At 41.2% G+C, this 14910-nt stretch overlaps 1 protein-coding gene across 1 annotated transcript in view; it reads left to right on the top strand.

Moving 5' to 3' along the window:
* pnpla3 (patatin-like phospholipase domain containing 3) overlaps positions 1-14477 on the top strand; it is a 34248-nt gene extending 19771 nt beyond the window's left edge. Inside the window, exons 4-9 of the mRNA XM_068050865.1 lie at positions 5729-5938; positions 7341-7401; positions 8078-8335; positions 8543-8675; positions 10741-10863; positions 12660-14477. Coding sequence (XP_067906966.1) covers positions 5729-5938; positions 7341-7401; positions 8078-8335; positions 8543-8675; positions 10741-10863; positions 12660-12888 — 1014 coding nt within the window. The 3' untranslated portion in view covers positions 12889-14477. The remainder of the gene's footprint in view (positions 1-5728; positions 5939-7340; positions 7402-8077; positions 8336-8542; positions 8676-10740; positions 10864-12659) is intronic.
* The last annotated feature ends 433 nt before the right edge of the window (positions 14478-14910 follow it).

The raw sequence follows: 14910 nt of genomic DNA, 5'->3' as shown, positions 1-14910 counted from the left end.
TTGCCCCTAGTATAGGTAGGTGGTAGGGAAATATAGGGACAGGTGGGGATGTGGTAGGAATATGAAATTAGTGTACGATTAGTATAAATGGGTGGCTGATGGTCGGCACAGACTCGGTGGGCCGAAGGGCCTGTTTCAGTGCTGTATCTCTAAACTAAATTAAGTATGAGTTCTGCTCACTCTCAGGCAATTGAACATCTGGCTTCCCCCATTGACAGATTGGCGGCTGCAGTGGAAGGGCCAGTTCTGGATGCACTTCGTGACGTCAGATCGATTGTGGCCTCCCTGGACGACAGCATCAGAGAGCAGAATCTGATGCACTGGCGCAAGGTCGAGGCCGCTCATCCCTCTGATGTCACCAGTGAAGGTTGTCCGAGCCTCACGAGGGCACGGGCAGCAGATTGCATATGGGAGCTCCTCTCGGGGCGCCTCTGATGCATCCTCCAGCTCCTTGCTCCCTCTGCCAGGGACATGTGATCAGCGAAATCCCAGGGTGTTACAGGGTACTCATGAGATTTCTCAGGAGAGCCCTGAGATGCTGGGGCCCTCGCGGCCGCGAGCAAGCAGAGGACGTCCGCCAAAGTCATCACAAACAGGGCAGCAAACAGTTCAGCCACCTGCCTCTGGTGTGTCTGGTGGCGAGGGATCATGCACCCGAAAGAGCACTCGGAAAAGATTTAAGAAATCACTTTAACATCACTAATGGTTCACAGGGTGAATTGAAACATTTTTTATTTGAATGTGTTATAAAATATTGTAATAAATCGGGTTCTCTGAGAATATGTCATGGGTTTCCTGAAGTCAATTCCAACATCGTTGCTCAACAAAAATAGTTCAACATGTGAGGTCTCACACCTGGGTGGCATTCCTCATGATGTGAAGGATTGCATCGTTGCATTCTCTCTCCCCGTGAAGGTGAGTGAATTTGTCCTTTCAGAGCCTCACGATTAGTCTCGTCACACAGTAATCCCAATTGTGAAAATTTACAGACTCTCAATGGAAATGTCTGCCTCTTAAAGACACCCTTGTCTCTCGAGCACTTAGATCCAAATTAAATTCAGCTTCCTCTCCATGACCATCAGGTCAGTGGTGTCCAGCTTCTTTATCAGAAACATCACAGTCATCTGATGATACATCGCGCTGACACTGATCCTTCTCCAGTGCCTCTCCATTTTCAGTCACCAGGTTATGCAAGGCACAGCACCCTTGAAGGTGCATACTGCAGTGCTGCACCTGAGCGGTCAAGACACCTGAACCTCATCTTAAGCAGGCCTGTAGTTTGTTCGATGGTCACTGTGGTGGCCGCATGGCTCTCATTGTATCGTTCCTCCGCATGACCCCTTGGATTCCTCACTGGTGTCATGAGCCATGTCTTCAGAGGATAACCCCTGTCGCCAAGTATCCATCCCTCCATTCTGTCTGGAGGCCTGAAAAGTGCAGGTACGTGGGAGTTTCGAAGGCATCATGACAACTCCCAGGGTAACGTGCACACACCTGCATGATTCTCTGACGATGATCACAGACGAGCTGAACGTTCATTGAATGGTATCCCTTGCGGTTAATCAATGCCCCCGACTGACCTGCTGGGGCTCTAAAGGCCACATGAATACAGTCGATCACTCCCTGTTCCATTGGAAACCCAGACATAGTGCTGAAGCCTCTGGCTCTCTCAGCCTCAAGTGTTGTCTGCCTTGAACGTGATGAATTAGTTAGCACGTTGGAACAATGCATCAGTCACAACCTTGATGCAGTGGTGCGCTGCTGCTTGTGAAACTCCGCACAAGTCTGCTGCTGAGGCTTGGAATGAGCCAGACGCATAGAAGTTAAGAGATATTTTAACCTTTCGAGCGACCGGCCTCCGATGGCCTCCGATACAGTTTGAGGAAACATCCACTGCCAACATCTCACAAAGAGATGTGACAGCCGCAGTCGTCTTCTGCACTGGCGATCTGACAGCTGCAGGTAGCTCAGACGCAGCCGGTATGCCCCTCCTGGTGGGTAGGCACGTATCCTGACATGTTCACTACCGGGCGACTCTGCCACCTGCTCTCCTTCCCACATCACGATGGTGCACTGGGTCAGCTTGTTGCATGTTCCCCTGTCCATTTGTCCATCTGTCCCTCATAGGGGCAAGGTCCTCCTCATCTGATGATCCATCTCCACATTGAACAATTTCCATTGCTGTACTACTCACCAGATGCTCTGACCACAGGTATTAACTTCCAACAGTTAGTACTGGCTCACGAGATCCCCTTCCTTTCACCACATAAATCAAAGTTGATGGGTCCCCATCAGCAGTGCAGAACACTCAGATGAATCCTTTAGCACTAGTTGCAAGTCACACACCTTGTCAGGAAATACAAATAGCATTAGAATTATTTCAGAGTAAAACTGAAAATTGTACTTCCAACTCACTCCTGAATCAATGCCTGCTGCCCTTATGTAGCTGCCGGCTGGCCGACACGCCCCACGAGCCGATTTACGGACGTTAAATCAGACCTCAGACGTAAAATTGTAGTCAATTGCTTTGTAAACGACCTCAATTACCTTTCAATTACTTGTAGTCGGGCGGCGAGCGCAGACTCACTCACGCCCGACTTCCGACATTGGTAAAGTGACATCTGCGCGTAATGACGCCGGGTACACGGCCTGACGTCATCGCGTTTCATTTTACCATCCGGACGCCTCCGAAGAGACACGTTTAATGCCGGTAAAATTCCGGCCAACAACTCTGTTTCTCTCTCGACAGATGCTGCCAAACCTGCTGAGTATCTCCAGCACGGTTTTTATTTCAGATTTCCAGCATCCATAGTATTTTGCTTTTATTTCACAAGTTAAAAGAAACTTTTTTTTTGCCTCCATTGTTTGTGTGACTTGTGTGTTTTGTATGTTAATGTTCTTGTCAGTTAGTATTTCAGCTCTGTATTAGGTGTCCAGGTCATGACTGTATTAGTTAGTGACTAGATTTGGAAATTATCATTTGTAAGAGTATTTTAAATATGATCTGTGATCTTTGTAGGCTATAAGGTTTGAAGAAGGAGGCATTTAATTTTTTTTATTTTCTTCTCATATACTTTCAAACCTGTGTAAAGAATCTATTCTCCATAATACTGCCTTTATAGAGAAACAGGTGATTGCTGAAAGCCCATAAAACGTTTGTGAAGAATACCTATGGTTGGTGTTATTTTCTACAATTAATGGACCCCGCAATCAACCAAGTTGAAAAGTGAAAACAAGATAAATCAAATTTTTGCTAATCTTTTAAAAGCTTGTATGTTGTGGGATGAAGAGATGGCTGATGGAGATCAGGAGTTCCATAATTCTGAGATCCTTGGTAAAAATTGGTCAGATTTGGAGATGGTGCCGTGCGTTCTCCTTTCAACAAAGGACAGATGTAGGGTCAGCGGGAGTGAGACAGATATGCATATAGCGTCAAGTGCACTGCAAAGTTACTAATACAATTGGGCTGAATTTATCTTGGAAATGGAACAGACATCATGGTTGGGATTTTATCTTGGCGGGGGAGGAGGGACAGTCCTCGACCACCAGCTAAAGTGCTGGCTAGAGCCCCACGTCACCGCCTCTGGGAAGGCCTGCCGGATTACGTGCCAATTAAGTACTTAAGTGGACAGTGCCTTCCCCAGGATTAAGCAACCATATGATGGAAGTCCCACCTGTTCAAAGCTGTTGGCCAATCAGAGGCTGGCAGCTCCTTCACTGAGCAGCACCACCATGGAGGCAGTGACTGCTACGGGTACTGGACTCTGAGGCACTGAACCCAAGCCACTGGTCAGTCAGGGTGGGAGGGGTGTTGCAGGGAAGGGAGGTGTGGGGAGTCAGCAGCAAGGAGTTTTGATCTGGCACAAAAATAAAGGAGGGGGTGCCCCCAATTATTTGCTCTCCCTGTCTCCAAAGCCAATGTGGGGGAAAAGCATAAAATTCCCCCTAATGGCTGTAAAATCTAGATTTACTTCTGTTTTCTGATGAGAGCCTGCCAGAATCATGCAGCAGTTTCTTGGCCACAGTGGTTGGATGGTGTGATCAGGAGGACTATGTCACTACTATCATCAATACACATGATTGCAAGTCTCAATTCTTAGTGAAGCTCTCTGAAGGGGGAGGTGCCCATCGGGACTGGATGCTTCAAGTGCTGCGCTGTCACAACAATAGCTAGTTACTTAGAATGGAAGGATGCCATGGAACAGATCATCTTGGTAATGGAATAATCTGGGCTAGTGAGAGCGAAGAAGGGAAAATGAAGAGGTCGATTTGAGAGAGAACTCTGGGATCTTTCACCCCCCCCCCCCCCTTTAAAGTGAGCTGTCTGCAACAAGACACTGACAGCTTGGCAAAGAATTGACCCTCATGATGGTAAAGCCCAGTCACAAGTAGTTCTTAATTTGAAGCTTGTCTTTGGGAATGAGACACAGTATAGTGGGTAATGTTAAAATATTGGATTATGAAGGTGACCAGTGAAAATGTTTGAACTAGATGTTTGTCCATCCTTCTCAAATAGGTAGAAAAATATTGCCTTATCCAGCAAGGACTTTGACTGTATCTAGCAACAATTTATGTATGAAAGCATTAAGGAGCCAGATGCTTTTATTCAGAAGATTTCCTCACAAATTCAATCCTATTAGGCTGTAAGAAAGACAAAGGCAAAACTGTTGGTAGTTAAACACATTTCCATGGTTAGATCTCAGGTTCTGCCTGCATATCTAGGCTAATCAGCATTCAAAGTGGGGCCCTTGGCTGCAGGGTTTAATTTTTTTCTGGATTAATGAAAGCTTACTTTTTCACTTGTGAAATATGTTGTAGCTTAAACCAGTTAGTCTACATGGCTTTTCCCATGAAACACCTTTCTCCATTTTGATATTTAGTATTCATTCATGGGATGAGTGTCACTGGCAAGGCCACCATTTGTTGCTTATCCCTATTTGCCCATGAAGGTTAGTTCCAAAGGGTGACTTACCCTGCATGTCTAATATATAAAAGTACAAGTTATTTTTGCCTGTTCCCATCTGTTGGGAATGAACTTGTTCAGTTTTGGGCACTGCACAGTACTAAGTTCATATTATATCCCTCTTAACTTCTGAGAAACAGTAGCCTTGTTTACCAGAACATTTTGAAACTTTAGCCTACTATAGTGCTCACTAGTCACTTTCTTTACTGTACTGAACTTCTCAAATAATGAGGTTTTTTTTACTGGAACAGTTGTTACTGGTGGCTCTTTGCATTGAGTTTTTACATTTTTATTTTCCTGCGTCTATAACCTAGTTGCAAAGAAGTACCAAAAAACGGTTCTTAGAAAAACAGCACCAGAGTAAATGTGTAATCCCTTTTTAAAAGGTGAGTGCTAATGATCTAATTGGAGGACTAGCCTGAAGTTACTGTGCTTACTATATACAGGGGAAGTTAGCCTGCAAGTTTGAAATCCAAAACTGCAGAATTATCCTAGATTTATAATTAATTAGGCTCCCTCACACAGGGCACAGTCATTCATTTATACAAGCTTCTGATATTAGCACGAAGTATTTTAATCTTGTTTTTTGTCTTCCCCTGTTTTTTTAAAAAAAAACATTTTGCAATTTTAAACCGTAACTATTTTGCGATTGTGGCTTAGGAAGAAATTTTTGGTTTCAAAGACAAAGCTTGTACGAATCTGTAAACTGAGTTGGAACTGGAAGGCCATAGCCTTGTATTGAAAATTGACCCCTTATTTTGTTAGCGCTATGTGGATGGAGGGATCAGCAACAACTTGCCTCAGTATGAGTTGAAGAACACAATTACTGTGTCTCCATTCTCTGGAGAAAGTGATATCTGCCCTCGAGACAACTCTAGCAACTTCCACGAACTGAGAGTCACCAACACCAGCATCCAGTTCAGCTTGGGAAACCTGTATCGACTGACTCGAGCACTTTTCCCTCCAGAACCAAAGGTAGATGAAATGTTTAGCTCTTATCTGAAGCTAGGTTTGAAATTTACAGTATTTCAGATCATTGAAATTTTTTAATGGTTTATTAAAATTATTTTTGGAAATTCTTTTGGGTACATGTGTTTGAACACCAACCCCCGCCCCCACCCCCAAAAAAAATGGACTGTGGATTTTTTGAATTTTCCTAATAGTTTGGTTATAGAAAAACCCTTCAGTGTATTTATTTAATTATGCTTTATCAGAATATTCAAATGTTCTGGCCTTTCTTGGGGTGCACACTTCCTGGTCCATTAATCTTATTTTGGGATGGTTGGGGCAGGGTGGGGAGGGGGGACAATATTGCAGTCAGGGAGGCAGAAGCTTCCTTATTGGACCTAGAGGAAAGTTTGAAAACTTTCATTTTTGGGGCCTCTTCTAGCCTCAATCCTCTTTGTGGCTGGGTTGGCCTGGCGGGCAGCTCACCACTGCTTCCTGCTGAGGCTGCTTATTAAAAACTGCAGTTGGGTCTGACAAATGTTTTTTTTTTAAACTTCTTTTGTAAGTATCTTTTGCAGCCTGCTCAGGAGAGCAAATGAAAATTGGAACTGGTCGGTTCCCGGTAGCCCCAGGTGGGGAAGTAACTTGAGTGATTTTTCTTTTTAAAAACTGCCCACCTATCTGGTTTCACTGGGTGGGAGGTAGAGATAAATTCACTTGCAACATTTCATGCTCAATTTTACTATGCCAACTATCACAATGCATTTTCAGGCTCTGACCACTGGATGACGTCAGTATCTGAAGTCTCTCTCCAAAAAATTTAAAATAAAAACTAACAATGGGCAATGCCACAGACATTTATTTTTCCAAAGTCTGGATTTGATGTTGCACAAAATAAAAATCCAATTCAGGAAATGGCTGCTTCCTTCTTGCACTCTTTCATACATTTGTCTCCCAGTTTTTCTGCGAGTCCATCAAACTAATTTCTTAATCTAATACAAGTAAAAAATACAGGAAATACATAGGTCCTGGAGACAAGACAGGCTAATATTTCCGGTCTGGATCTTTCATCAGGACATTAATCTTTCTTCTCTTACCAATGTTGATGCACTAGTTATATACTTCCAGGATTTTGTGTTTATTTCATATTTTGAAGTTTTTCTTTGTTCTATACTAAAATGTATTCTAGTTTATCTGAATAATGAAAAGGACATAACCCCAGCTTGTGTAATTTCTGTTACAATGTGTAGTGGGCAGTTAAGCAAGCAGCTGACTGGTTCTTGTGTTTAAATTCCTGCTGCTGAGATGTATTGCATCCATTTGCTTTCTTGGAATAAGGCAGAATGTTGGTACCAATTTGGAGATTTATTGCTTTTCCTGTGTAGTCTGACTTTTTAAAAAAAAAACTTTTTATGTAACCTATTTTCAGGTGCTTGGTGAAATGTGCCATGAAGGTTATGTAGATGCACTTCGATTCCTTGAAGGAAATAGTAAGTCTTGAATTACTTTGCAGGATTTGAATCTTCAATCACTTAGAAAAGAGTAGCGTTCATCTCATTTGTTAGAGCCATTTTCTACACTTAAGTACTAGAAGCTAGATATATTAATACACAGGGCCCTGTTCTTTGCAGACGGAAAGAATATGTACAAACGTTGCACCTGTTTAAGCAGAACAAAATAAGTGACTTCCAAACGCTGGTTCATTCCTCAGAACAATGCCTTGACCAATCAGAGTCAAGCTGCCTGGTTTAAATTTCAAACAGAGCTTGGCAGTTAAGTCAGTCACCATAAACTGGTGCATTCTTCATGGCAATGCCTCTACCAATTAGAGTTCACTTGCTAACCAATCAGCACTCTCTTCTCATACAGTATAAGTTGTTGTTTTTCCTTACATTGGTTATTCTTGCAGATTATTCTGATGTGTGCAGGACGAAAAGCTTTGACAACATGTCTCTATTTTCAGCAATAATTAATTAGTTCTTAACTCTGAATTTGCATTGCACAATTTAAGTGTCTTTGCACCAGTGTTAAATTGTTACTGTTCGACTCCTCAAAGTATTAAGTTCTGTTGTCTTTGATCTCTGCCCTGTAGTTGAAGCTGAAATGTCAGTTTTGTTAAAATATTCTCTTGGACAACAAATCACCCTGTTTTTGTTTGCTTCTCAGATCTGCTTAAAATGCCAGTCCTTCTAGATGACTTGACTTCCCTCACATCAGTGAGGGCAGCTGACACCACCTACAATAAGAATCGGGACAATCGTTACAGCAGGATGCGATTCATGGAAGAGGAGGTGCCAGCAATGGCCACAAACAGAGCTTCAACAGTAAAATCCAAATCAAACAGCGAGGATCTGAGGAAAAATCAGTGGGCATCGGCACTGGATGATAGAAAAATAGAGAATCTACCTCCAAGACTTTGTAATGGTATTGTGGAAACAGAAATGCTGGGCTTGAATGTAAAGGTTCAATTAACTAATCCAATCATAAACCATCTGTGCAATCTGAGAATTGAATAAATGTGATATGTTAACTCATGTACGTCCTGGAGTGAAGTTCCATAGAAGCCCAGAGTATATCTGCAATCAACTTACAGTTCAATTCTAACTTTCACTTTTTTTTTTCCTCCTGTAGCATTGCATGAAGCGTGTAAAGAGAAAAGTGGCCTTTATGCACAGCTTAGCAACCTCTTCTTGGTTAGAATGGCATCCTATGCGATGCTACCTTACACACTACCATTGGAGTCTGCCTATTCTTTTGGCCGCAGGTAAGTGTTGAGAACAGCTTGATTCTACTGGCTTTACAGCGATGTGCTTATTTTACAAAATCATTTGATTATAGCAGGAATTTTTATGTTGTACTCTTGATGTATTTGAGCCATGAGAGAGAACTTACGTTTTTTATTAGTTTCTTTCCTCTTTAGTGCCCACTTGGTAACTCTAATTTCTGTCTGTGGAACTCCCCAGTACTTTGAGTAGATTTTGTAGATGTGAGCAAGCGAGAAAACACGTCATCATGCCACAGATCTGTGTAGGTAGATGGAGCATTCAGCGGGCACATCTCCGCACCAAAACAACTGTGAATATAGACATATGACATGTGAAGTCACTAAGTTGGACTGGGAGTGCAGTGCTGCATGGGCTGACTTAACCGACATTGCAGATCTACCTGACATTCCACCACTTTTTTTAAACTCTCAAAAAATGGTGAAATTTTATTTAAAGATTATGACCATGCTGGAGACATGTTATTTTCTATGGGTTATGCTGCCTCAGAGCATTTGTTTTTGGTGCATCTGTTGACATTTTGGAGCTAACTATGATCCTGAGTGAATCTCACTATATATTTTGAAAAATGTCTCAATCCAATTCCCTCCCTATTTTGTTTCTAAACCATGATAATTCCACAAGAACGGTGCCAGGAAACATCAATAAAACTGGTTAATGTATTCACACCTGGGAACAATCAATTCATCTCAGTACTGAAGAAAATAAATATTCACCTGAGACAACTATCGGGCATGGTCCAGAAAATCCCTTTTTGAGGAAAATATGTAAAGCCTTTTTTTAGAAGCTGCATCTTAGGATCATAGAATGATGCAGCATAGAAGGAGGCCATTGGACCCATTGTGCCGGTTGTTTAAAAGAGCTGTTATTCTCAGCACCTTTTAGGGGTAACAATGCAATCTCATTTGCTTCATGGCCCTGTAAGTCAGTGACAGTAGCATTGAAATTTTGAGGACGTGCAAATGTAAAATATATTGTAAAATATTTTTTGTTCTTTAGTAAAGGTCAACTAGCTGACTCCCATCGGGAGCACTGCAACTTAATCTATTGTCCCTGGCTTAAGGAAGATAAAAGTCTGCCACGGTTCCCACCCCAGAATGCCATGCAGTGATGCCAGTAGAATGTGTATATTCACTTGCACTATCCACCTTGGTGGCTGCTACTGCTGCTATCAAGTAGACTGCTGAGACATAATGACAGTTCAACTTTCATGTGGAGAAAGGCCACTTCCACAACGTACTGGAGGGCTCCCAGTGACATTGGAGCTGTGTGCCAGCATGAGTGAAGGGGAGGCAATTTTTTTTTTTTAAATGTTGGTAAGTTTCAATCTCCCAATTACTTTCCAGGATTGCCTCCCATGCTAAGAGTGCTGTATGAGGCAATGTTGCAAAGTGTATATAGTGACATCAGTGCTGTTTGAGGTGCTGAATCTACTTGAGGTGGATTTTGTCCGTGCTAGTGACAACTCTCAAATTGTGGTTCCAATGACATGTAGGTCAAGTTGCTCTTGATACAGTTGGGTTGACCCATGTAGGTCATACAATTTCAGATCTCCCCTGAATATCAGAAGGTCTATGGTCAGACTTGGCAATAACTGCAGATGGACAGTTGGTTTAATAGCTTTTCTGTAATTCCAGAATAAATGTACATGTACAATTTACCCACATGCAGTTTGCTATTAAAACTAAAGCAAAATACTGAGCAGCCAAGTGTTTCCAGCATTTTCTGCTTTTTTTAAAAACTTGCAGTTATCTATTGTTAGACCCTGCAGAATATATGAAGTGAATTCAGCAGGCAGGGAACCAGATTTTTACTGAACTTCATGTGAATAGGATAGAAGTGAGTTTTGTACTGCAGTCTCCCAGACTGATTGTGACTTTATACCAGCACGAGCTTAGAGTGGTGAAATTGCCTGTTTTATAGTGACAGTTGAAGATTGGTTTTAGGCAAATACTGGATTAATTGCTATCAGTAAATGAATATGTCAATTGCAATAACTTGGGTGCAGTTTCCCTGTGACTAATGTACTTCGTAAATATTCCACAGGTTAGTGGAGTGGCTTCCCGATGTCCCAGAGGATGTTTGCTGGATGCGTGAACAACTATACATTATTGGTGGTGTCATTTATCATCGAGCTACAAAGCGTTTTGGGGGGCAGCCACGTTTTAGGTAAGTAGCTTTTAAAAAAAAAATAATAATAATCTTTGGGAAGTTAATATTTCCAAATGGGGTGGGTGGCTGTAATAATATATTCAAAAAAATTATTTTCAGGAGCTCAGCAATATTTTTCTCTCATAAAATAGGCAATGTAATGGACTTTAAATATGTTTGGAAACAACAAAAGCTGAAGGCAGTTTAAAGAGAATGGTCACTTTTTAACTGAATATCACTATTGGGTTGCTCTTAATCTTGGACTTACTTTACCACATTTTATAGGCCTATGTTGTAGGGCTACCATATTTTTCTCAGTCCAAAATGAGACCGGCAACAATATAATTTCAAAATGCATCTTTCATTGTTGGAAATGGGTTTGTTAAATACCACCTGAACTGAGTATCACAAAAGATATGTTGAGTCTATGATTTGGAAATTAGTTGCCATTAGTAAACTGAAAATGGTAACTGCTGAATGCTTGGCTTTAAAAAAAAAACTGCACACATAGAGGATTTCTGTTGACGATCCATTTCAAAATGTAACGGTTTCCTTTTCACTGTAGCAACACTGTCACCTTTTTATAATTTACTCCTGCTGATGTGCAACCTGATTATTACTGATGTAAATGTGTCACTGTTTTGATCGAAAAGTTGCATAATACCTAATACAGAACAGCCACATCGGCTGGTGACGAGATTCTGAACAAACTAAAGACAATATAGAAATTACTCTAAGTAGTGATGGTCTTAGTCTGCCTGAGATTTCAACACTTCCTATTAAAGGAGCTGGCAATTGATATTAGGCACATTTTGGTGAATATCTTGAAGGAATTACATAGTGCCGATTTTTATATTTTGAAAAGAATGACCAGACCTTTGAACTTGACATTGCTAATTGAGAAAATTAAGTATACTGGAGTAGTGAACAATGAAGTATAAGAAGGAACATCAATAAAGTCCTAGATTTAAAGGTGGTAGATTACCCTTCCCAAATCTTCTGGAGTTCTTTGAAGATAAAGTAGGTTTAATATGCTTAGATTTTTATTAAGTACCACATAGGAAAATTCTTTACAAAGTGGGAAGGAGAGCAGGTGTGTTGGGGTGATGCCAGGCTGTGGGGCTCAAAAAAAAAAAAATCTCAGATGGATAACTTAGTATCAATATCAACCCTGTGTGTCCAGCAAAGTGATTAAATAGATATTTATAGGGTTGATATACTAAGTTCATGTCACTGACACCATGATTGACAAGCTCAGTTTTGAGAACCCTGGAGTTAAATGTGATTTAAGTTCCCTATTTTCAATATATTTGGTTCTCATTTCAGTGTCTTTGTACCATTCCCCAGTTAAAATCACATGACTTGTATACTGGCTTCTGCCTATATAGCTTGACAGCTACCAGGTTGGAGTGATACACAAACAGCTGTCATTTCTTCAGGAAGGGGTGGATTTACTCTCCTTGCCTCCCTTCCTGTGGGAAAACCAGGCTGACTCCATATCCTTATAATATAATCTGAAATCATGGCTTCAAGAAAGGGATAATTTTCCACAGCAAATTGAGTTTCAACTCAAATGAGTTTTGGAAAATCCCAAAGGTGTGGCCTTCGATGGTTTCTTCCATGCGCTGTCTGGAGTTGATTACTGCTTTAATAGCACTCTATTGAACACTGCATTCAGTAATAGGAAGACTATTTTTTTAAATCTAGGTTATTGTGTTAGTGTTTTCACTTTATGGGGTTCAATGTCATTTAATAGGACCTTTTAATTTGAAACATGAACTGAATTTCTTGTAATGTTTTTTTTTACTTTCCAGTGTTCAGCCTAACATGCCTCTGAGAAAATGCCTGAGCCTACCACCTAACTCAAAGCAGCACCAGTTTTACCTCACTTCTCAAATCTCCTCTGTGGAGCTTAACTCTCAGCAGTGCGAATTCCCCAGCTCCTCATATCCAATGGTGCAAGATTCTGATGCTTTGGCAAAACAGGGTCTGGCAACTTCAGACAAACAGATCAATTTCTTCACCAGCTCAGATGATTCCTGAATTGTAGCAGGAAGTTTGCAAAGTGGATTAGACAGCCAACCAGGAAATCCTTTTCTAAATGGTTCAGGCATCAGAATGACTCTCAAAATTGGCCCATGGACCAATTAGATTAGAAATATGTATGCGAGACCTTTTACTTAGAAGAAACCTAGTTCATCGGGTTTCAGATTAATAATCTTAAAGCCATTTCTAAACTACTTTGGTGTGGCAACAATCTTGTTTAACAATGAACTGCCTTTAAGAACCTTAACACATGCGTTCTGTATTGTGTAGGTCATAACTTATGTTTGAATCGAGTTAACAATGGAGTAAACTCAGTTTCCACAGCATCAGTGATTCATGCCCAACTATTTATGGTGCATCAACTCAAATTGGTATTTATCATTTTAAGAACATTTATATCCTGATACCTCCTACAAATTACTTATGTATATAGCAGAATCTCTGGCTGTATCACTGCATTTTAAACTAGTGGATATCAAGTTTAATCCAAAATAAATATGCATTAGTTTTACCTCGCTCCTTGTAAATATACTGTCGCCCCCCATGCACTCCTGAACCAACAAGACTGTGATTACCTTGGTTAAAGATATTGTGGAATGATCAATGCTGGCTTTTCTTAATATGAATTGTTATTACATTGAAATCACCAGGTTCAAGTCAGGTTGCTCTTCCTCTCAATGTAAGAAATTTATTGCTGTAATTAATACTTAAGTGTTTTGCTTTCTGGGCTGCTTTCATATTATATTTGAAAATGCAACGGGACCTCCCTTGTCCAATTTCTCAGTTACACAAAAAGTTGCCCTTTTACATACCCCATTAACACTAAAATTTTTCTGACTTATCAGTCTTGCAGCACCAGAAACATTAAATAGATTTAATATTTGTGTTGTACTTTATTCCTGTGCTTGAAGTATTGCTGTAACGGTTGAGTAAATTTCTAAATTTGGAACATTTAGTCATGGATAATAGATAAGAAATTACATATCATGGGGCTTCCACTGGATGAACTTGTGGTACCCCAGTTCTAAATGTGGATGTATGCAGTACATGTTTGTGAAACCAGAATGTTGCTTGTTGGTCATCCCATTGAGAGGACTGGAAACTTGAAATTGATTAGAAAAAAAAGCTGTGTTTTTTTTCTCTCTCGCGCTCTCTCTCTCTCTCGCGCGCTCTCTCTCTCTCGCGCGCTCTCTCTCTCTCTCGCGCGCTCTCTCTCTCTCTCGCGCGCTCTCTCTCTCTCTCTCGCGCTCTCTCTCTCTCTCTCGCGCTCTCTCTCTCTCTCTCGCGCTCTCTCTCTCTCTCGCGCTCTCTCTCTCTCTCGCGCTCTCTCTCTCTCTCGCGCTCTCTCTCTCTCTCGCGCTCTCTCTCTCTCTCGCGCTCTCTCTCTCTCTCGCGCTCTCTCTCGCTCACAACTTATTGTCTCTGGTGCTATTTTCACTGCAATATTTAAAGATGATGTAAATATCTCATGATGTGCCTTTTTATTAACAAAAACCTGGCAAATACCTCATTATTCCTAGTTGGCATTTGAACACTACACTTTGTATAAATGTAATTCTATTTCCCTTTCTCTCCTCTCTCTTTGTATGTGTAAATAAAATATTGAAAATAAAAACCATGATTACATTTAACAATGGACAAATTTCTTGTCTTCATGCATGGCCAATAGAGGAGTGCATAATCATAGAAGAATATAATATATGCCCCCATACCTTATCAGTTCTCAAATTCTATATATTTTTTAAAAGTTGTACCCTCCAAGATCTTCCCCTTCCCATACTACCATATCCTCTGATTCAACGTTAGTGCTATGGGAGGTCTTCAGTGCTGATTCTCCATTAAGAATACTACTCGATCCCCTGTGGCATTGCATATGGGGCCCCCAGAGGCGGGGGGGGGGGGGGCCCCGTCGCACTGCAATTTAATTGGGGGGGGCGGAGGAAATAGGCTGACAATGGCCTGCCTGCCCAGCAGCCAATTGAGGCCTTTAAGAGACGTATTTCTAGCCACTTCACAGAA

The sequence above is a fragment of the Heterodontus francisci genome, chromosome 18, assembly GCF_036365525.1.
Source record: "Heterodontus francisci isolate sHetFra1 chromosome 18, sHetFra1.hap1, whole genome shotgun sequence".
Classification (NCBI taxonomy): domain Eukaryota; kingdom Metazoa; phylum Chordata; class Chondrichthyes; order Heterodontiformes; family Heterodontidae; genus Heterodontus; species Heterodontus francisci.
This window is presented reverse-complemented; position numbering and strand designations above follow the sequence as displayed.